Source organism: Leptidea sinapis, chromosome 13, assembly GCF_905404315.1.
Source record: "Leptidea sinapis chromosome 13, ilLepSina1.1, whole genome shotgun sequence".
Taxonomy (NCBI): Eukaryota; Metazoa; Arthropoda; class Insecta; order Lepidoptera; family Pieridae; genus Leptidea; species Leptidea sinapis.
This window is the reverse complement of record NC_066277.1, coordinates 1,306,607-1,330,059: the sequence shown is the minus strand read 5'-3', so window position 1 is coordinate 1,330,059 and position 23,453 is coordinate 1,306,607. Positions and strand designations below refer to the sequence as shown.

Below are 23,453 nucleotides of genomic sequence, written 5' to 3'. Positions count from 1 at the left end.
CACAATGACAGCCCTCGATAACATAACCCTGTACAGTTGAATAAAAAAAGGGCCGCTGAGTTTTTTGAGCCCGTTCTTCTCAGCTCTGAGGCATTCTTTTTCGAATAGGTAGTGGTTTTTACTTTCAATAAGTGATTTCATATCCTATTTCAAATAAAAATATTTGAATTTTATGTACGAGTAGGCCGTAGTAAGAAAAACATTTCAAATGAATACTTATGTAGGTACTTAATAAAATTGGTCGAAATAAAACATGAGCTATAAAACCTCCTTTATTCAATACAAATAACTTAGAAACATACAAACATTAGTAATTCTATAGTGTTTTGTACAATAATATTAACTATAACTTAACTAGGCTGCACTTTGGCCGAGGCTGGACAAAAGCCATGCTCCCACAGGCTCTCGCTAATACAACACGATCACAGACGGCCGGGCGCGAACTGAACTACTGACTTTGGGTTTCATGTGGGTGTGACAAGCGGAGATGATCACTTACCTCGGAAACAGGCAAGATTGTTGTATTAAATTTTATTTGTCTTTCTTATTACTTAGATGTATTTTTATTGTGTAGTATTGTCAAAGTTTACCACATATGGAGTATCGTACTCAACCCCGCTCGGACTACTCAGCTGGCATTGCACGGGGCACCTCAGGAGGTATGATGTTCTAGGTTCATTTTATTTCTATTTTGATCGCTAGGATAGCTATAAGTTTTTCTTACATGTTAGAGTAATATTGTATCGACAAAACAAAATGTATTGCATCCATTTGTTGTAGGCGCAATGCCTGTTAGTGGATCAGCTTCTCGTATTTTGAATGGCCTTAAGCGGCTATCCCAAGAAATCGCCAAAATAGCGCATAATTGAAACCATTTCTTGACGGTTTATAATTACGGTAAAATAATTATATATCTACAGAATATGAGAATAAAAATCCTTTTTCTCTTTACATTTCTATTTTTATAGACAGTGCGAAAAAATATCACCAAAATACCCCAAACATTTACAGTTGGAGCCATGAATCATTGAATCTAGATAAAAATTGTACGAAAATTTATTATTTGTACACCAATATTATTTAACATGATATATTTATGTGTGAGAAAATTGTATTATGTTTGTTATAAATTAAAAATGCTTCTAATTCTGAATTAAAACGATGTGGATTTTGTGCGAGAGAGGTAACCTAGCTCCGCTCGATTCCCCAGCCTTAAATACTCTAGCTACTATTTCATAATTAAGTATGAGTTAACAATAATTTTGAATGCTCCACAGCCACAAGAATCTAGTGGATTTACCTCAATGTGTAGAACGGTCGCGGGTCGGCCATCTTATCTCATTGTGTTAACGTGAACGGCTAGAGACTTAATTACTAATGAATACATTGAATATTGTCCATCGTTCACGAGTGTCCGAGCACATCAATCAGTTTATGAGTATTATCGGTTCTTGGTGTCACAAATTGTGATCCAAGATTCTCGTATATAATAAATAGCTTACACACAAACATACACACAATACTCAACAGTTTACTATCCTAAGACATTACCAACTAACTATTTACATACATAATATATCTGTTTATGAACACACTTGCGTTAAAAATGTTACAAAATATTACATTTGTACTGTTTCATATACAATTTTATATTTCATCAAAGTCTTACACGCTATATTCTTACAAGTAAGTGGCAAAGATATGTTTACAAATTAATGTTTTATAAACGCATGATATGAATGAAATACGAATTAGCATTGAGTTATATGATTTTAAAGCTTTGATTTCGACAACCGCTGTCGATCTAAAATCTTAATAAAGGTTGCTACAAAAATGTTATAGTAGATACACGCTTGTTGAAGGGGTTTTAGACTGAGCGTCGCCCACGCCGGTACGAACCGAGTTTTTGGTTGGACAGAGGAGTGGTAATATTTTCATTTGTAGCGGCTGTTGGCAGACGGGTGTTCAATTTAATTACATAAATAAAAGGTAAGTTTTGAAATTGAACCTAATGAATATCGGGAAATCAAACAACAGTTCGTAGTCACTATTTGTACTTGTAATAATAATGAAACTTTAAAAAGGGCAACCGCAAAGTTAATTTCTTTATGAAACTAACATAAAACATTGAAGATTGTAGTCTTGAATGTATCATTTATGTATTCAAAAACTAAATGAAAATGTGTCAATTATGGTAAATTATGACTTGACCAACATAGGTACTTATTGATAATTTCTTTATAAGATAAATCAATCTGTTCTTCTTAGTATATCTTGGTTGCGCGGTTCTATCTACAGCTTTATAGGTGCGGGTGCACCCGATAAAAGTGAAACAACGATTGTAACACGAGTCATTATGCAAGGCGCGGCTGAAGCGAGCCTCATGAGCTACCGTCGCGGGGTGATGATGCACCACAGACGGTGCAGCTGCTCAACTCTGGGAGACACAAATAAAGCGCACAAAAATAAATTTAAAAGTGGTACCGCCCACTAATTATTATTAAAAATAACAAAACCAGTACAGCTTGTTCGACAATCTCTTTAGAATAATTTGATTCGCATGAAAATGATAAAATAGAAATACAGTGACAGTTACAGGAAGACAGGGTGAATGTTACTTATAATACTATGGCGTCGGGTCTACTTTCTAATGTCAGTCTTTACATCGGAGGAGGTCGTCACCAGGAGGCGCCCGGTCGCGGCAGCCGGGATCACGATATGATGCAGTTTTTGTCGGGCGGCGGGTTTCTTCTCTGTCGGTCCCGCTTGGCACACGCCACGGCGTCGTTGGGGACGTAGGAGATCCTGACGCCGCCGTACGCCCTCCTCGTCGGCAGGGTGTACGACTCCGACGACGAGGACGATGACGAGCAGGTGCTGCAGTAGCTGCTCGCGTCGTCGTCTCTTACCTTCTGCTTTCTTGCAGGCTCATCCGGTTCAAAAGCTTCGTTATCGTCCCCACAAAACCTAACAGTTCTACCACCCTTGGGTTTCCTGGGCTTACCGTCTACTAATGTTAATTCTGGCATCGAGGTGGAAAGCGCAGGGGTGACGACGGCCTGAGCGTCAACTGGATGCGGAGGCTTCCAATGCTCCTCGGATGGTTCGTCAAGTTCGTCCGATATGGGCGTCGTTTGTATTTGATGGTCTGTCACCGACTGTTCCAGCCGGAGGTCGGTCAACGCTCGGTCCAGGCTACGGCAGGCGTGCGATGGCGGCGGGTGTGGTGGGGGGTCCGGTGGGGGAGACTCGGGAACCAGGGACGCGCTTAGCTCTGAATTTTGATCTACAGAAGGAGAGGTTTCTCTCTGTGGTGTTCTTGGTGGAGACTTCGGGGATTGTGTTCTTCTGGGACGAGGTCCTCTGGCAGGCCTGGGACCTGGCCCTGAAGAGTCCGATGGTGTCGGGGGCTCACCTTTGGAGCACGCTATGGAACAGAATATCGCACCCTTCCGTGGCAAGAATGGGCGGCCCAGGAGGGTGGCGCGGCAGGTGTGGCAGGCGAAGCAGCGCTCCGTGGCGTGCCAGTGCTGGCCTTCGTGCGACATCTGGCCCTGGTCCACGCCGATGGGGTCCCCGCACGCGTCGCAGTACTCGGCGAAGCAGGTGTCGAAGCACGGCAGACAGTACGGCCTCGCCTCCCTCATGATGTACCTCTGCCCCCCCAGCTGGCGGGAGCACTCTGCGCACGCGAAGTGCTTCATGTGCCACGCCCTCCCTTCCGCCTCCGTGCACTCGTCAGCGAGTATTATCTGCAGAACGAACATCTAATTAGTCACGCTCGACATCTACGCGATCCTTCATCAGGGTTATCGGCTGGGAAATTTATGAAATTACAACATGGCAATGTCCCCTACGGTATGCAATAAATCAAAAGTCTCCATTGACATGTTGACAGCTGTTATTCAATTCTTTATAAATCTAGGGATTAAACATTTTTATTAGATTGTAGATTTTATAACTAACTCGTCTACCGGCCGCTCCCAATATTCAGTCTATCTCTTACTTGAGATAAAAATCGTAACTATCGTTGACTTTTCTGTCCCAATAAACTTATTGACGGTAACTCACCTTATCCGTACACGCTGTCTGTCAATGGGACGACAAATAGTTTACCAGTCATAGAAGTTTGCATGGAAATTTCAATTCACGCGTTCCAATATAAAGCGATAAGAATGACTTCGGACTGAATATCGGGTATATTGGGACAGCTTCAGATTATTGACAGCTAATTACTGACAGTAGAAGGTAGTAATTTATCTCTATATGTAGATAGTATATTGGGAACGGCCGTAAGGCATTGAGTATCTGACATTTGAGTATTTTTGTTGCACCACTTCACATATATTGTAATTGAAATGATTTGTTAAACGATGAAGCTGTAAATGTTGATTTTTAAATTGGATTGGTTTAGGTTAAATATAAAACTTTCTTACTAAAAAAACACCAGGAAGCCGAAATTTTTAATATTGTTTATGGAACGAACTTCTATTTAAGAATCTTATGTTAGGCCTATTGTTCTAGTTCGTATTTAATACTTTAATCGTTATACAAATTATTTAAGTTTTCTTTAGTGTTAATTCCGCCAATTTATATATTGGCGGAATTAACACTAAAGAAAACTTAAATAATTTGTATAATTATGGATTTCCGCAAAGTAACGCCTTATTCAATAAATTTACTTTAATCGTTAATATAGAGTTTGATACAGAATTTTCAGAAAAGTGTAATTTTTAATTTCAGTAACAGTTATAAATTTGTTGGGAGATGTCTAACGCTACATAAAAATATTATCTTCACATCTCCAGCACGAAAAGGGCGCTATTGCTTCGTGAAAACTCGCAGCAAAAACGCTTTTTGCTTTTAGTTTTCATAAACAATGCGATCCGGTGCGTTCCGAAAGTCATTTTAGCCCAGCGTATTATTTCATTGTCACAAAAATTTATATGTTACTTTATTTAGATTTACGTTATTTACTTTATTTAGATCTACGTTATTTAGATTTATAATGTCGTATCGTCCCGGAAACACCGCACAAGGAAGCTCATTCCATAGCTTCGTGGTACGAGGAAGAAAGCTCCTTGAAAACCGCACTGTGGAGGACCGCCACACATCCAGATGGTGGGGATGATATCGTAACTTGTGGCGTGTCGTGCGAAGGTGAAATTCGGCGGCAGGAATCAGGTTGAACAGCTCTTCGGAACACTCCCCGTGATAAATGCGGTAGAAGACACACAATGAAGCGACGTCTCTACGCAACGCCAAGTGATCCAACCGTTCACAGAGTACTGGGTCCCCGACAATTCGAGCTGCTCTGCGTTGCACGCGGTCAAATGGATCGAGCTGATACTGGGGTGCGCCAGACCAGAGATGACAGCAATACTCCATGTGAGGCCGGACCTGCGCTTTGTAGAGCGCTAGAATGTGGGCCGGCTTGAAGTATTGCCGTGCTCTATTTATGACGCCCAGTTTCTTTGAAGCCAGTTTGGCTTTGCCCTCCAGATGGCCACGGAATTGGCAATTGCTCGAGATTTCGAGACCCAGTATTCCGATACTAGGCGAGGCTTTAAGGGAAGTGTTCTCGAAGAGCGGTGATACGGCAAATGGGGTTTTTTTAGTGGTAAACGCGCAAACTTGAGTCTTCTGGGGGTTAAATTGGACAAGGTTCAACTTACCCCATTCCGCGACCTTCTCGAGAGAGGACTCGATAGAAGACACAAGTTTCACCCGGCACTGGTCGACGTTTTCCCGAGAGAGACCTGCATGGCCCGTGTATACGGCATCACCAGTGCTGTCGTCTGCATAGCAATGCATGTTGGCGGTGTCCAACATATCATTGATATGCAGAAGAAACAGCGTGGGAGATAGCACACAGCCTTGGGGCACTCCAGCGTTCACGGGCTTGGGATTCGAGCAATAACCGTCGATAACGACCTGTATGCTGCGCCCAGTGAGGAAGCTGGAGGTCCACTTGCATAAGCTCTCGGGAAGCCCAAATGATGGAAGTTTTGCGAGGAGCGCCTTGTGCCATACACGATCAAAGGCCTTCGCTATATCCAGACCAACTGCCAGGCCTTCCCCCTTGCTTTCAATAGCCGCCGCCCATCTGTGTGTTAGGTATACCAGAAGATCGCCAGTCGACCGACCATGGCGAAAGCCGTACTGCCGGTCGTTGATCAACTGGTGACCCTCAAGGTATACCAAGAGCTGGCGGTTAATTATGCTCTCCATAATTTTAGAGAGTAGGGAGGTAATAGCAATAGGCCTGTAGTTTGCCGGATCCGAACTGTCTCCTTTTTTTGGGATCGGATGGACAAGGGCTGACTTCCATGAATCAGGGACTACGCCTTTTGAATAAGAGTGCCGGAATAAACGCGTTAGCACCGGCGTCAACTCAGGGGCACACGTTCTAAGCACGATTGGAGAAATGCCATCCGGCCCGCTCGACTTCCTGACGTCCAACGAAAACAGAGCTCGCCTAACAGTTTTCTGTCGGAACTGTACTTCAGGCATGGAGCTCTGACACCGCGGGATGGTCGGCGGTGTTTTTCCGTTGTCGTCAAGAGTCGAGTTGGAGGAAAAAAGAGTGCACAGCAGATCGGCTTTCTCTTTTGCCGTATGGGCCAGGGTGTCATTCCTCATGTGCAACGGCGGCATGGACGGCTGGTTGAAGTTACCAAGAGCAGCTTTCGACAACGACCAGAACTTGCGTGTTCCGGTCGGGTAACTGGAAAGCTGCTCGCCAATTTTGACGACGTGCTTCGATTTCGCACGGGCGATTTGCCGCTTAAAAAATCTGGAGGCACGGTTATATTTCCTCTTCAGAACTTTGCAGTTCGGATCCTTTGAGCCCAGCGCCGCAACCCAAGTTCGATACGCCTGTTTTTTGCAGTCAGATGCTGCTTTAACTGACGCATCGAACCAGGGCTGTGATCTGCCACCGATCGGTACTACAGAGCTTGGTATAAAAATATCCATGCCCTGCAGTATCACATCGGCTACTGCAACGGCGCAGGCACTAGTATCATCTGAAAGGAAACAAACCCTGCCCCAAGGGTAGGATGCAAAAAAGGAACGCATCCTATCCCAATCTGCTGACTTGTAGTGCCAAACGCGGCGGGTCGCTGGTGGTCTGCGACGTTGGCGTCGGATAGGCACTACACACCTGACCAGGCAATGGTCGGACGTTCCGAGAGGGGCGTCGACAGAGACCTGGTAACCATCGGGATGTGTAGTCAGCAGAAGATCTAATAAGGACGGCATGTGGCTATCCACATCCGGGAGCCGCGTCGGCGACTCAACCAACTGGGACAGACCATACGCCAATGCAAAATTATGCACAGATCGCCCTGCGTAGTCTGTGGTACGTGATCCAAGCCATTCGGCATTGTGCCCGTTGAAATCACCCAAGACTACGATTTCAGCGGAGGGGATCTGAGCAAGCACGTCATCAAATGCCGCTTGAACGCAGCCCATGAGGTGATCCGTTTCTGCGTTACCACTATGGGACCTGTAGACACACGCATAGATGCGGACGCGGTCCTCTAAATCTACGCGGAGCCAGAGAGTAGACAGGCCCCTACCCTCAAAATTGCCGAGACGGCGACAGCAGATATCCTCCCTAACGTACACACATACCCCGGCATGAGGCATGAAATTATGCTCAATTTTGTACCCGGGGTACGTTAAATATGACGTATCGCTAGGTCGAGATATCTGCGTCTCCGTAAGGAAACACAAGGCCGGCTGCGCCGTCTCAAGGTGGTGGTGGACGGCGTTTAAGTTGGAGTGAATTCCCCGGATGTTACAAAAGTCCACATTAAGCGTGGAGCGGGGTGCCGTGGTGTTGCTGCCCTGTTTGTCCTGTGACATACGCGGTACTGTGCCCTCCCCAGAATACGAGGGGCAGCCCGAGCGCGAATGCTCGGGGAGGGATTCTCCGGCTCTACAAGAGCCGGTACCCTCCTGGGGTAATTTATTTTTTAGGACCGCTCTCATATTTTGTTGGGGGGGGGGGGGGGGAAGGACGGGGGGCAATGGCCTCCGGTCCTCGACACTAACCTATGCGAAACATAGCGGCACTAGGCCGCTACTTCACGCCGGTATTCTGTGCGAGTGTGGTAAGTAACCCGGACGAGTCTGGCCCGATTGTGCTGACGTCATAAGACAGCAGCGTGACTCTCCCACTTTCAAAAAGCCCGTAGTCGCCTCTTACGACACCCTTGGACCTGGGACTACCCTATTCTTTTTACGCCCCGAGGCAGCACAGGGCAGTTTCACATAAGAGCAATTTTTTTTCTAACTCAGTAGTCTATATTAGAATTACTCGCTACGCTCGTGATTCAATTCTAGACTACTTCGCCAATTCGTGATTTAAAGTCAGCACTTGCAGCACAAAATAACTTTACTCACTTGTTGAACAAATAACTATTCTATACATATATTTATACAAAGTGCAGGTACTCATACGGAGAAATAATCCGAGCTGATACTGATCAGCTGGAACCATTTGACCGCGTGCATTGTCAGGGATCCAGTTCTCGATTAACGGCCAGAGCAATTGGTGTTGCGTAGAGACGTCACTTCACGTCACAGGGAGTATTTCGGAAGAGCTATTTGACCCCTTTCCTGCTGCTAAATGCCACTATCATACCCCACAAACTTCTATATCATCCTCACCATCTTGATGTGTGTCTTTCAAGGAACCTCCTGCCACGTACAAGCAAATCATGGAGTGAGTTTCCTAACGTGCTGTTTCCACGAAGATACGACGTGGATACTTTCAAATGAGCGCGTACACCTTCCTCAAAGGTCGGCAACGCTCCTGTGATTCCTCTGGTGTTGCAGGTGAATATGGGCGGCGATGATCACTTAATATCAGGTGACGTGAACGCTCTTTTCTTCTCCTATTCCATAAAATAAGTGAGAAGAGGTTTTTTTATGATGATAAGGGACGAGAGGAGCAGGACATTTAGCTGATGATAATTGATACGTCCTGCCTATTACAATGCAGTGCCGCTCAGGATTCTTGAAAATCCCAAATCTGATCGGCACAGCAATTGCACTTGCCCAGTTATTTCACTAGCTTCGGTGCCCTTCAGACCGAAACACAGTAATGTTTATACATTACTGCTTCACGGCAGAAATAGGCACCGTTGTGGTACCCATAATCTAGCCGGCATCCTGTGCAAAGGAGCCTCCCATTGGTCTTTCATGTTTCGTATTTATTTCAAGCCATAATGTAACTTTATATCTAACCTCATAATAATATTGTAAGGAACATCTGTTTGTAATAATCCCTTCATGTTATTAGAGTCTTCTTTTCTTTCTTGTAATGTAACACTTATATAGTAACCCGCGGACTTTGTCGTTGGTTATGCACTTAGTACTACTTATGTTATTTCTTCCTCTAATGCATAGTTTCTCAACCTTATTTTGCTCACCACCCACTTTGAGAATATGTTTTTTTCTACAGTATTTTCGTGTATTTTTTTGCCTTTTAAGACTATATTTTTTAAATTAAAATTGATCTCAATGGCCCCTAATTTTCTCTGGGTCTTCTACTGCCTCCCTGAAAGTCAGAAAGGGGCGTTATCGCCCACGTTGAGAACATATGCTCTAATGTAATCATCTAGTGTGTAATTGTTTTGTGTCCCAAATAAAATAAAATAAATAAAAATAAAAACCATCTATTCCAGGCTTCAATATCTGCCAACACCGTTCACCACTAGACACAAAGTCTAAAATTATCTTAGTATACTCGACAGTTAATTTCAATTGTTAGTTTAAAAGCGTAATCATTGTGAATGCTTTTATGTAACGCTTGGAAACTGTTTCAGCTCACCTGGAGTTAATTAAGCGCACATTAATGACACCGAAAAAATGGTAAAATTGTAATATAATCTTGTAGAAACTGATTGTAATTGTAATTAACTATTGTGTTTTTATCGCGGTTCGTGGCTAGGTCACCGACCTGTCCTCGGTTCAATTTGATATTTCATTGTAACACAGGATTGCCGCCCGACTTTCTCCAGTGAGGTGAGAAGGGAACGAAATGTTTTAAATCTATATATATAAAAGAGAATGTATGTTTGTATGTCCCCTAATTACTCCTAAACTATTCGACCGATCTCAATGTAATCTTTTGTAATAGATTCGTTGAAGCTCAAGGAAGGTCAGCTAGTATATTATAATTGTCCTATGTTTCTAACAAACGATGTTTCGTGTTCAATCGAGAACCCTGAGCGGCGCTGCATTGTAATAGGCAGGGCGTATCACTACCGTCAGGTCAATGTCTTGCTCGTCTCATAATTTTTTCTCACAACAAAAATGTAGATAACTGATGACTGAATGATTTATTTATTCAACAAAATGCAGGTACAATTGGTTGAAAATAATTTCTGATGAGCCTTACATTTAACCAGTGTAACTGGTGTTTGAATATTACATTAAATTTATTTAAATAAAGAAAAAGAAACAAGTTAGGATTAAAAAGTTAAGTTATACATAAACTTTATACAAACAAAGCATAAAATAAAAGTCATGATTAAAATGTCAACATAATAAAAGTCCAAACCCAATTATTGTCAATAACTTTAAAACATCCTTAACCGTTTGGTAGTTCTTAATTTAAGATAAGACTGTCACTAAAGAATTCAGAAATATTATAATAGCATTTGTTTCTAAACAACTCTTGAGTTCTCCTTTTAAACTGATTAAAAGTACTGCTTTTTTTAGTCGTCAGGAAGTTTACTGTACATACATCTGTAGCCCTTTAAGAGGCACAACTAGTTTATTCCTTCTCTGAGCTCTCAGAGATCTTCCCTCATCCAACTCATTATAAGTTTTAGCTTGGACTTTTCTTAACTAGTAATAGCAATTCATATATATATAGACAGGGTAAGGGATGTTAGAAGAGAGATTGAACGGCACTCTTCACTTATCGTTCGTTATGTTATTCCTTAAGAAACATTAAATGCTGTTAAGTATATAGAAACTGATAAATAAACAGATATGTGAGTGAAGCCTGGAGCCTTATTACCAAAATCGAAATACGAAGTTTCGGTTGACGGTTCGTACCTACATTTTCCTATTACGAAAGTGTTTCGGAGATCGATACGAAGTTCACGTTTAAACATTTTGTCTATCATTACCTCATTACCTTATTCCCAAACTAACTTGACATTAAGTTTTTCGTTCTTTGACATTAATAAGGTCGTCACTACAACTTAACTTTTAATTGTTATGTCTATGGTTCTGAAACGAAACCCGTCCGCACTATTCTGATCCGAAGTACTATGGTAATAGGATTTAATTTGAAGTTCGTCGTTCTTTCGTTTCGAACGAAACTTCGGCTTTCGATTTTGGTAATGCACCTCCAGTAGCGCGTGTTTGAAGAGCTGTCAAAGCCGTTGTCAAACAAGTATGGGATAATCTATATGCTGAAGTAAATTGTCCACGGTTGAGCGCCGCCGCTGCCGCTCATTAGCCTGTCGCGGCCGGCGCGACCTGCCCGCGGAACGAGGCTGTTGCCGCGGAGCCACAATGGTCGCCGCGCCGGTTCTCACGCGCGCGTCTCCGCAGCTTTATTAATATTATCTTAAAACGGTACTCCCACTACCAACTCATCGTCATTTAACATGGACTAACGCCCCGACCAGTTAGTTAGTTAGTTATCCATAGTCCAGAAATTTGAGTCGCCGTCTGAGGACTTTTCATTTAACATGTGGAGTATTGTCGTTATCTCTAGCCCGGACCCACTTAGTACCATTTGGCTATAATTTTTGCAACCAATTTGTAATTTATAAAGTTATAACCCTCACTTCTGGGATTAATTACACAGATTAAGTTAGAAAACAAATTTTATGAACGAAGCGAGACTCGAACCCGCGAACGCATGCGTTCCGTGCGAGCGCTCAATTAAATTCTGTTTTAAAATTTAATATGTGTAACTAACCAAATGTTTTGAGTTTTTCTTTAGTGTTTATTCCGCTAATATTTGTCTTTTAAACAATTCGACACGTGGTTCGCTTCTACACGAGGCATCTTGAGGACATGTTGACTCGCCAAAATCTGGCACTTATTGGCTGACTCATTTGATTTAGTCTCGTGTTAGTTACACATATTAAATTTGAAAACAGAATTTACTTGAGCGCTCGCACGGAACGCCAGGGTTCGCGGGTTCGAGTCCCGCTTCGTTCATAAATTTTGTTTTCTAACTTAATCCGTGTAATTAATACCAGAAGTGAGGATTATCACTTTAAAAAATAAAAAAATAAAAAAGAGCGACATCTCACGTCTATTTCCTAATATGAAAATATTGGGGTCGAGAAGGTTATCAACTGTAAAGTAGATCTTGTAGATGAAGCCACAACGTGAACATTATGTAGACACCGGTATGTTCCGGATGGCTACATATTTGTCATTTAAAATATTTAAAGGCATTGTTGTTTTTCACTTCAGAGCTTTATAACATTTAGGTCTTTTGTCAAGCGCCTAAACATTACATTTCAATGTCAGCAAAGCGTTTCAAAGCGATGCCTGGCAATTTCACCAAGAGGAGCGTCGACAGGCAACTGGCATCTTTCGGAGTTTATTCTATTTAACAACAAATCTATTCAACAGAAGATTTTGCAACGGCTTGTGGCTATCTACCTCTCAGAGCCGCCGATAAAAGCAATGAAGATCGTTGCAAAGGTGGTTCGGGTAATACTGTAATACTGTCGGCATTTTGCGCACCGAGGTCACCGACGAATACGACTGCCGCCGAAGATAGTCTATGAAATTATAAATCTCTTCTATATAACTACAGAACCTGTAGACAAATGCGTAAATGCAGTTATTAAAGTCCACTGAATCTACACCCAAGTATGATGCTCAAGGGTGACTGACCTATCTTCGCAATTGCTGAAATGGTGAAATGTCGAAACGAAAGGACACCGAAAAAACAATCATAAATTATATACGCGCAGTGTGTTACCACACTCTGCGTCTTCGCCAAGAAGGTATTGCCGACTGCGCCATTTCTGGGAAGTGGCGGGCGGTGATTGAATTTGTGTGAAGCCTCTGTTATTGATTTAAGGGAAATTTAAAATAAGGAAAGTGCTGATCCGGCCTTGCTGAAAAGTAATCGTCAAATTTCTGACTGTGATGATGAAGCATAGCTATATTGGAGAGTTTGAAGTCGTAGATGATCACAGAGCTGGGAAAATTGTGGTCAACTTGACAGGAAGATTAAATTAAGTGAATGTTATATCGCCTAGATTTGATGTACAGTCTTCCCAACAGTTTGGATACCTAGTGCTTACTACCAGTAGTGGTATGACCATGAAGAAGCAAGACTGAAACATTTGGGAGAAATAATATTAGGTATTTTCTTTTAATCTAATACATTAATTTAAATTGTTAACCCTGGAGTGAAGCTACGTGATGTTGTTCGTCGTCCCCCAATCAAGTAAGCTCAGTGAAGAAATACATATAGTGTAACTAATAAAACCCCCTTATGGGGTATTCCTTCTCCCAGGGCTGTTGTTAAATGTGAGGAGGAGCCGGTGCTCAACACGTACATATAATTATATCAGAGGTAGCAGCACTGGCCCGCTATATAATGCCTGTTTGACCTACATTTTGTAAATAGTAAGTGAACCTAAGGCTTACAAAAAAAATTGGATCGGAAATTTCTTGTTGACCCTACTTCGTAGAACTGTCATTCGAACCGGGTGCTGAGTTAAGTTGACGGACTTATATAAGTGTGCAACGAATCCTTCTCCTCGCGGATACACCCAAGGGAGTGCCGCTTGCCCCTCCCAAGAAAGGTCACCTCCGATAAAGGCTTAGCGGGGTCTTGCCCAAAGCCAACCTCAGGTGGTGTGTAGTGGGTAGGCACTTAGGTTTCATGTGAGTCCCACATAACCAACGCAGCCGACTGCGTTGGTATGCATAAGCATTCACCGTTCATTAGTTTTCCCGGAGGAAAGCCCTAAATAGCACAAAAAAACCTAATCTAGGTATTCCCCAACCATTAAAAGAAAGACACATTTCTTAAACATCAAGTTAATATCAAAAACAAAAAAAACAAATTGATTAGTTTGAAAACTGTAATTACTTAGAGTACCTATAGGCTTCATAGAGTTGTTATTTGTGTATTATTTTGATATTCAAGTAATTATTTAAAATTTTCTTATGATATTGGTATAACATTCATTGGTTGACGTAGTTCCACCTCACTAACAATATGACCACATATGATAGATAGGAGTCTTCATTTAAGGACACGAAGTTATGAAAGAGCTGTTATGTGTCGATCAAATCTAAATAGGAAGTAAGAATATAAAACATATGAGGTAGGTGGTAAGACAGACTTGTACTGACAGTAACCAGAGGCGGAGACAAGAAGTAGGCTCGAGCACTCAGCACGTGTGCCTCAAGAATTTGTATGAGTAACGTGTGCGGAGTGTCGCGCAATGGCCGCTGTAGCCGCTGGTTCTAATAAACAATACATTCCTAGCTCATTACTTTATTGTATCAACAATCACTTGCAGCTGTGTGATCTGTTCATTGTCTACTCTCGTTATGTCATATTCTGGTCAGCGCAGACCGCGTGTATTGTTGAAACATGCTACCACAGAAACGATTTACTGGACACCTGTTTAAATAGTTTATCAAAAATTTTTTTAGTGTTCAGGATTTTTTAAATTTTAAGTAATCTTTTTGCATGCTAATTTAAAGTAGCCGAATAGAACTACAATAAAGTTAAGATTATGATGTATATTGTATTCGACGCAATAAATAAATTTCATTTCATTTCATAACATGAATTATGACTGGTATGTTCACAAAATTGAGTGTTGTTAACAAGTTATATGTGTGTATAGTTCGGACGGCGATAGCTTGGATGGCAAATGATACGGCCTACCCATTACACGATTATTGGCAAACGTAGATTCCGAGCAACGTCGCAACTAGGCTCGTCACTTTGAGATACAAGATGCTAAATGTCATTTGGCCAGCAATGTCAAGAGCTACGGCGCGCTTCCACATTACTGCTTCACAAGAATGCGCCGCCGCGCTGTTGCTCCCACTAAGAGAGAATCCTGTGTAAAAAGCCTCTGCAATTTTTGGGAAGTCTGTGCAAATAGACAATCTTCCTGTAATAATATTGTGGTATAAAAATTTCGCTTAATTTGTATCAGCTGAATAGAAAGAAAGATGTGTTAAATTAAAAATAATGCAGATACATTAGCTGCAGTATATTATATTTATATCTATACTTTATATATATAACTGCAGTGGTGACTTGGCATCGAGCCCGCATTAGAAAGCCTTTGCAGTACCTAACCTTGTCATATATGAAACTGAAATTTTTATAACTTTAAAGCACTTACGTCGAGTCTCAATTCACGAATGCAAAATGTTTTAAAAGTGAAACGCTTTAAATTGATTCTTCTGATACAGTTCGAGTCTCATGGTACTCTAACATTTTTAAAATAATTATGGATTATATCATTGTCACGACTACGGCCACGGAATTTACTTTAAATTCTAGTAGATTTTCATACTTACTCAAACATACATACATTGGTGGCTGGAAGACCCTCTCACCAGGAAGCCTGCTTCATGTTTTTTTTTTCTTAATTATTTTAAAAAATAAAGTTATTTTATATTGTACATGTTGTATTATACTAAATGGATGTAGGTACTGAAATACTATAACTATGTTTAGACATATTATTTTACATTTTTTTGACTTGCAAAGCATTTAGTAATTGACGTTTGTGTATTTTTGTTGGATCACTTTGCATATATTGTAATTTTAATGATTTGTAAATTTAATTGAAAATAAGAACATGTAATAACATTCTGTTGTGAAAAGAGCAACCTTAGAGTTTCTTGCTTGTTCTTCTCTAAGCCTTACGAATGAGCTCTATGAAAAAAGGACATATTTCAAGTGTAATACAAATTGCATTACCTACGAAATGAAATATTTTTAAATTGATTTGATAGAGTTTGCCTTATCTTAATCATAACAATGTTAAAATAACTAAGCGAGATAAAAGACATTCCTGTGATATTCGACCATAACGAATTTATGACGTAAAAACAATTAGCACAGGTTTACGAGGAACCGTGCAAGGAAGACGGTTATTTGGCAATCTTGTTATTGCACTTGAGCGAAAAAGGTTGTAGTGTGAGGTCGCGTGACGGACAGACATAATGTATGTGGCGTTATCAGCAGCCGACACGACACTTCAATGGGGGTAATCTCGCATGCCTTACATTATCGAGCACAGGGCCGGCTTTGCAACACACCACTGGCTAAAAACCAATAATTAACGAAATACAAGTTAACTCACACAGGTTACCTACTCCTTCAATTTTGACGGAACATTTATTTATTTATTAGAAAAGGCTTACCAACTAGACATACAATTAATATCATGACTACTTATAATGTAACATTTCTTATATTTAATATTTGTATATCTAACTTATAGGTATGCACAGCGTTGCCTTCATTTATTTTTGTAAGTTAAGTAATACTACTACAATATGTATGTTTGACAACATGAGGACAATTTACCAGTGGGAGGCTCCTTTGCACAGGATACCGCCTAGATTATGGGTACCACAACGGCGCCTATTTCTGCCGTGAAGCAGTAATGTGTAAGCATTATCGTGTTTCGGTCTGAAGCGCCGTAGCTAGTGAGATTACTCGGCTAATGGGACTTAACATCTTATGTCTCAAGGTGACAAGCTCAATTGTAGTGCCGTGCAATTCAAGAATCCTGAGGCCAGATACTGTTAGGAAGCCTTTTTTAAATCTAACTTTAATTTTGACTGAGCTTTCATAGGCTTCAACTAGATTCATTTAATCCTTCCTGGTCCCGTGACCTACGTAAGAAATACCTCTTTTATCTGATAACTAGATAATATTAGACAGTCCTAAAGAAACGAAACCGAATATATATTATATAGGTTTTAAAAATTATGTACCAATTTAGTAGATATTTGCTAGTGATATTAAAAGCTAGCCGATGGAAACCATTTAAGCTTGAACTTACTTTATTTTATTTAAACATAATAGAATTAAATAGATTAAATGGTAATATGAAATTAGTATTAAAATATTTAAAAATTAATTTCGATTGCTTACATTCGGTAGAAACAATTATTATTATTGTATCAATTACCATCAGCTGAACGTCCTGCTCGTCTCGTCCCTTATCTATACATATAAATAAAATTGGAGTATCTGTTTGTAATATTGAAATAACTGTTTTTTACTACAAGTATATCTCTCTGTCTGTCTGTTTGTTCCGGCTAATCTCTGTAATGGCTGGACTGATTTTGACGGGACTTTTATTGGCAGGTAGCTGATGTAATAAGGAGTAACTTAGGCTACGTTCAATTTAGAAAAAATCTTTTATATTAGAAAAGTAATGTAATGTTGCAATGTCCAAGAAACGGTCTAACTCTTTTATAGTTTATGTGGCAAAACAACGTTTGCTGGGTCAGCTAGTTTTAATTTAAAAAAAAACAACATGTCACACAGCTGTCCCTGTACAGTAGAGTATACATAAAGTATGTAATTACCTCATTACTTCGATAATTACACCGTGTCTTCTGAAATTAACAATTCTTCTAATTATTTTCCACGGAATTCGACACCACAGCTAGTTAACAATTTATGTGTTTCTTTCGTATTAACAACACAACACAAAAGTAATATTAACAATATGTTATGTTTTTAAAGTGATGACCCTCACTTCTAGGATTAATACACAAATAAAATTTGAAAAACAAAATTTTATGAACGATGCGGGATTCGAACCCGCTAACCGTTCGAGTAATAGTTCTGTTTGCTTTGTTCAACTCTCAGGTTGTGGTTTCATCTACAGGATCTACTTTACAGTCGTTCATCTCAAGTCAATTTCCTAATATGCAAATATTGGGGTTGAGCAGGTTATCAATCAATGAAACAAATGATTATTTATTTATTTTAGAACTTAATTCTGGTCCATTGGTTGTGGTTCAGTAGACTTATGAGTTACAAAAGACTTATAGTAGCTGACGTATGATACAAATTGTCTAGTTGACCAACTACGTCAGGGTATAATTAATTGTAAACACATTTTTTTCAACTTTTATAAGTATATTTTTTTAAATTGCGACAAGCTGAAGCTTAATGGTGTTTGATTTACTATTTTAAATTTAGAATTATGGAACCTCTGTTATTCCGATAAGAAAGACAACTTTAATTAAGAATCCTGAGCGCCACTGTAATGGGCAGGGCGCTCGTCTCGTCCCGTATTTTCATAATAAAAAATATTCAGAAACTGTCAATAAAGATTTTATTAATTTCCGTACAACGCAGTAAGTGGCTGTTAACCAAAAACAATAAAAATTATAAAAATGTACACATAAAATAAATGTTTTCTAGTTTTGTTAAAGTTTGACCATTAGGTGGCCAATAAATTTGTTTTGGAGACGATTCGTGAAGTAAAATTGTCTGACATCGAGACACTTTGTCGCGACTCCGACGCTTTTCTACTTTGAGCCAATTCGACAATAACATTTATTTACCGGATTTATATTTTTTCATGCTATTTCGTTTCCGTATCTTGACAAATGTGTTTTTTTATGGAAATAAGGTACGAGACGAGTAGGACGTTCAGCTGATGGTAATTGGTACGCCCTGCCCATTACAATGCAGTGCCACTCAGGATGCTTTAAAAGCCCCAAAAATTCTGAGCGGCACTACAATTGCGCTCGTCACCTTGAGACAAGATTTTAAGTCTCATTTGCCCAGTAATTTCACTAGCTACGGCGCCCTTCAGACTGAAACACAAAATAGCTTACACATTACTTCTTCACGGCAGAAATAGGCGCCGTTGTGATACCCATAATCTAGCCGGTATCCTGAGCAAAGGAGCCTCCCACTGGAAAATATATTGTACAAATGGTATATTTGGTATAGTATGTACTATAAGTAATTATTTGACGTTAAAAGAGAAACCTCTACCCGTATCTATGCGTCATAGTTTATCAAATATTTACAAAATAATATGAATTACAACAATTAATTAAGCTGTTCTTTGTATGATGTAAAACTGTCAAACTGTATGATGTGTGTTGTTGTCTTCAGATATAAAGATGGATGATGGTGATGAAGATAGGTATGTAAGTGTCGGAAATTATAGTATCGGTTTTATTTTACTGCTCTAGGAATACCTAGTCACTTCCAGTCTGATTAAATTGTGAACATCATAATGTTATGTAATTGTTAGGCATTGCTTCATATCACATACGATTATATAACATAACTAGCTGACCCAGCAAACGTTGAGTTGCCGATATTAAAGTCGCGATACAAAAGTAACTGTTGATCGTAGATGGGGAAAAATTTGAAGTTGTATGTATTTTTTAATGCTGACTCATAATCAAACAAAAAAAAAATTTGGCGTGGACCACTCTTAACATTTAGGGGGATGAAAAATAGATGTTGTCCGATTCTCAGACTTACCCAATATGCACTCAAAATTTCATGAGAATCGGTCAAGCCGTTTCGAAGGAGTTTAACTACAAACACCGCGACATGAGAATTTTATATATTAGACTAGTTTACCTGACAGACGTTGTTCTGTATTTAATAAAATATAAAATAATTTATTTTATGAATTTGTCAGTAATATATCATTACATCAAGAATTATTTCGTAAAATATGCTCCCTGTTGTTGTAATGAAATTGTTTTACAGCAGAACTGTCAAACCGTGCGTCAATAAATTCTCTCATAGAAAATATGTCCATACACAACAAATATCGTACGGGGGGGGGGGGGGGGGGGGACACATCAAAGGAAAAATCAAAATTGTTGTTTGTATTTAATTCCGAACACTTTCATATTTATTCACCTTTTAAACCTTCCCTGGACTTCCACAAATAATTCAAGACCAATATTAGCCAAATCGGTCCAGCCGTTCTCGAGTTTTAGCGAGACTAACGAACAACAATTCATTTTTATATAAATAGATATAATATGTACCTCTTAGATTAAGGATTGGTCTCCGCTGCGCTTCAACAAGATACCGCAGGCGTATTTGCAAAGTGCGGCAACTAATACTACATCGTGGGCGTACTCGAGCCAGTCTCGAACAGTGTGTGACGTTGACGTGGCACATGTTCTGTTAAACTTTGTAAAAATAATACTACAAGAAATAGTAAGGACACTGGGATCACATATTATCAGTAAGTATGTTGTATTTTATTAATATCAATGTAAAATAACACGAAGCGTATGTTACAAAATTTGAAAGATGCCATTGAGTGTCAAGATGCCACGCACACAAGCATCACATAGTTGCCATAATAAAAATGTATAGTTCTTAGTGCGATATCTAGTTGAAGCGTAGCGGAGACCAAACCTTAATCTAAGATGTACTTATTGTACTTTTGAAGATAATTAAGAATTACATAGCCACCCGGGCGAGGCTGTATGCGGCTATTGAAGCGTTAATCGATGCAAGCGGTCGAGGACTGGTTACGGATGGTGCCTGAACCCTCCGAACCTCGGACACCTCCACACCCTCACACCTTCCGGAGGGCGCGCGGACTTCCTGCTCCTACCGATTCTAGCCGACGACGAGTCAATGACTTCAAATAATTTTACTTTGCGTCGTCCCAATAGACATTCTTACTCATTAACAAACATTATTCTAATTTTTACAAGCATTTATGAATTGTCAGCGTTACTAACTTGCACACTAAGTTTTAAAAATTTGCTGTGTTTAAAATAAACTCGTTTGTAATACTACGCTCAAATTACTAGATTCCAGTGTAGAAACCAATAATTTTGTGTGACATCTTTTATTACTAAATACAAAAGCAATTCAGGTTAGTCTGATGAGTCCGGCTATATAAGAAGGCTATTTCTCTTTACATTTATTGTAATCATATTTTGTGCGTACTTTTCTAAGATATTGTATATTAAAAAACTTGTGTTTTTCTTTATGTTTCGGTAAATAAGGACCTTGTATACGTTATATTTATATCAAGTATCATGGATGACAAGGCCGGTGTTAGTGTCTTACGACTATTCATATGGTTGGTGATGCACCATCCCCTTTATCTACATCTGAGTGACTGTCATTATATTATAAATTTTGGGATACACATGCCCGCCTCTGAAGGTATGGCCAAATGTTCTTTCAATTGCATCAAAACTTGCATATTAGCTGTCTTATGGTTGAACCTAAAATCTTCCCAGAAGGCCTTCGATTTGAACATGGGATCGTCTCCGCAATGCTCAAAACTGGAACGAACTAATAAATCTATGTCTGTTTTTCCTATATTTAATTTGAATAATGTACTGCGGTCTGCAGTGATTGTATTGTCATTGCTTTGGGAATGTGTGAAAATGTTATTTATCATTTTATCCCCTTATTCATATTGGTCCGCTAACTTTAAACAGCCGCTAAGGAGTGTTTTTTCTCATTCTGACTTAGGTCAATAGAAGAAGACAAAGTGCGAATTAGCAATGCTTTAAGTTAGCAGACTATTATGATTAAGGGGTTAATCTTATAACAAAAATTTCTATAAAACCTCTTTGAATGTAGCTTTTAGATTATACTGTGTTGTCGTTCGTTGGCATCATAAATGATCCAAGTTATCAGGCATCTCCGATATCCGGTCGCAGTCGAAAATGATGCAGGAAGTACCGGTGCTGGCGTCGCACTCCGCGGGTGAGGGCACCACGTGTTACACACTTCGCTTCGATAACACGTTAAGCTGTTAATTATCTATGAGGATCATAGCGCGTGCGGGGGCCGAATAATGGATACTTGTGAGACAATACATTGTTACATCAATTGGTGTCTTTGTTATGTAATAAAAGAACATAATTAAATTACCTTTCTGTACATAATTAACTTAAAAATCGATTAAGTATTGATTGCACCTGTTTTCTGTATATATCAGTTTGATTTTAAGATATTTATTATTCATATGACTAGCTGACCCGGCAAACGTTGTTTTGCCATATAAATTATTTTTAAGAATCAGACCGTTTCTTGGACATTGCAATATTACTTTATTTATCTAAAATAAAAGATTTTTTCTAAAATAAACGTAGCCTAAGTTACTCCTCAGCTACGTGCCAATAAAAGTCCCGTCAAAATCGGTCCAGCCATTTCAAAGATTAGCCGGAACAAACAGACAGACAAAAATTGTAAAAAATGTTATTTTGGTGTATGTATATTTATATACATGTAGTAAAAAAACGGTTATTTCAATATTACAAATAGACACTCCAATTTAATTAAGATGTATAGATGACATACATTCTGCATATTAACATTTGCACCATGAAGTATTTACCTACGTTGTTTGTCATCAAGTCTATTCTGTTGTTATCGTACATCTTCAGCTAAAAATCCTTTTCTTCAAAAAATCAATGAGATATTTAATGTGGCTCTAATACAATTCAACTTAGAAGTGAGCGCGTGAAACATCCTAACAGGTATCAACTTCAATATTGAAACCTCTATAATAAACTGCTGTTCAAACAGAACGTGGGGCACTGTGATCTGTTTAGGACAGGAGAACCAACACCAGAGGAATCAAGGAAGGTTTAAACGTGACGTTATATCGACCTGGACATAGTTCACCAGAATAACAGATGGGTAGTTACCTCGTCACAGGCGGAGCATCGCGGCTTCATGGTCTCGGCGTGGTGGCGGCCGCAGTAGAGGCGCGCGTCCTTCCAGAAGTACACCAGGTCCACCAGCGGCTCCTGGCAGGCGCTGCAGGCGAAGCAGGCGGGGTGCCAGCGGGCGTGAGGACCAGCGCGGGCCGCACACACGCTCATGTCACCGGGAGACATCGCCTCCTCGCACTGCGGACAACATGCCTGGATTACTAAGGACTCTCTGTGCTGTGGGGAAGAGACATGCAAATACCACGATAGTACAAACAAGTACATTTGTAGCACAACATTAATGGAATAATCTGCATCTCAGATTAGTTTATTGTCCAATTATAGATGTACCGATATAACGTAAATGAATAAGTAAAATTTACAGAAATAAATGAATAATAATAGTTTACTGAAACAAAATTTATACTTAACTCATATTACTATTATAGAAGAGAAGGTAATCAAAGATCTGTCATGATACCCATAGTGACCATAATAGATAGAAATATAAATTAGCAACTTGTGTGTAATAAGGGGTATAAAACACGAATGTGGGTTTATGTATATACATATGTGTTATATATCAACAGTTGCATACAAGACTATCTACACCCATAATATGAATCCCCTATAAAAGATTCTGAAACAGTTAGCTGCTACAGTTATTGCTAACAATAAAAAAGCCTGTCCTAGTAACCATAATATCATCCAAAAGAGTATTATTATGAAAACAGATGATGTAATGTTGTACTGAATTTCAT

General features: G+C 39.7%; 1 protein-coding gene across 1 annotated transcript in view; it reads right to left on the bottom strand.

The window, feature by feature from the left end:
* Positions 1-259: 259 nt before the first annotated feature.
* The window catches only part of LOC126967690 (protein prickle-like), a 190,651-nt gene continuing 167,457 nt past the window's right edge, over positions 260-23,453 (bottom strand). Inside the window, exons 6-7 of the mRNA XM_050812275.1 lie at positions 22,687-22,890; positions 260-3,752 (exon numbers count right to left, since the gene is read on the bottom strand). Of these exons, the coding sequence (XP_050668232.1) occupies positions 2,712-3,752; positions 22,687-22,890 (1,245 nt within the window). The 3' untranslated portion in view covers positions 260-2,711. The remainder of the gene's footprint in view (positions 3,753-22,686; positions 22,891-23,453) is intronic.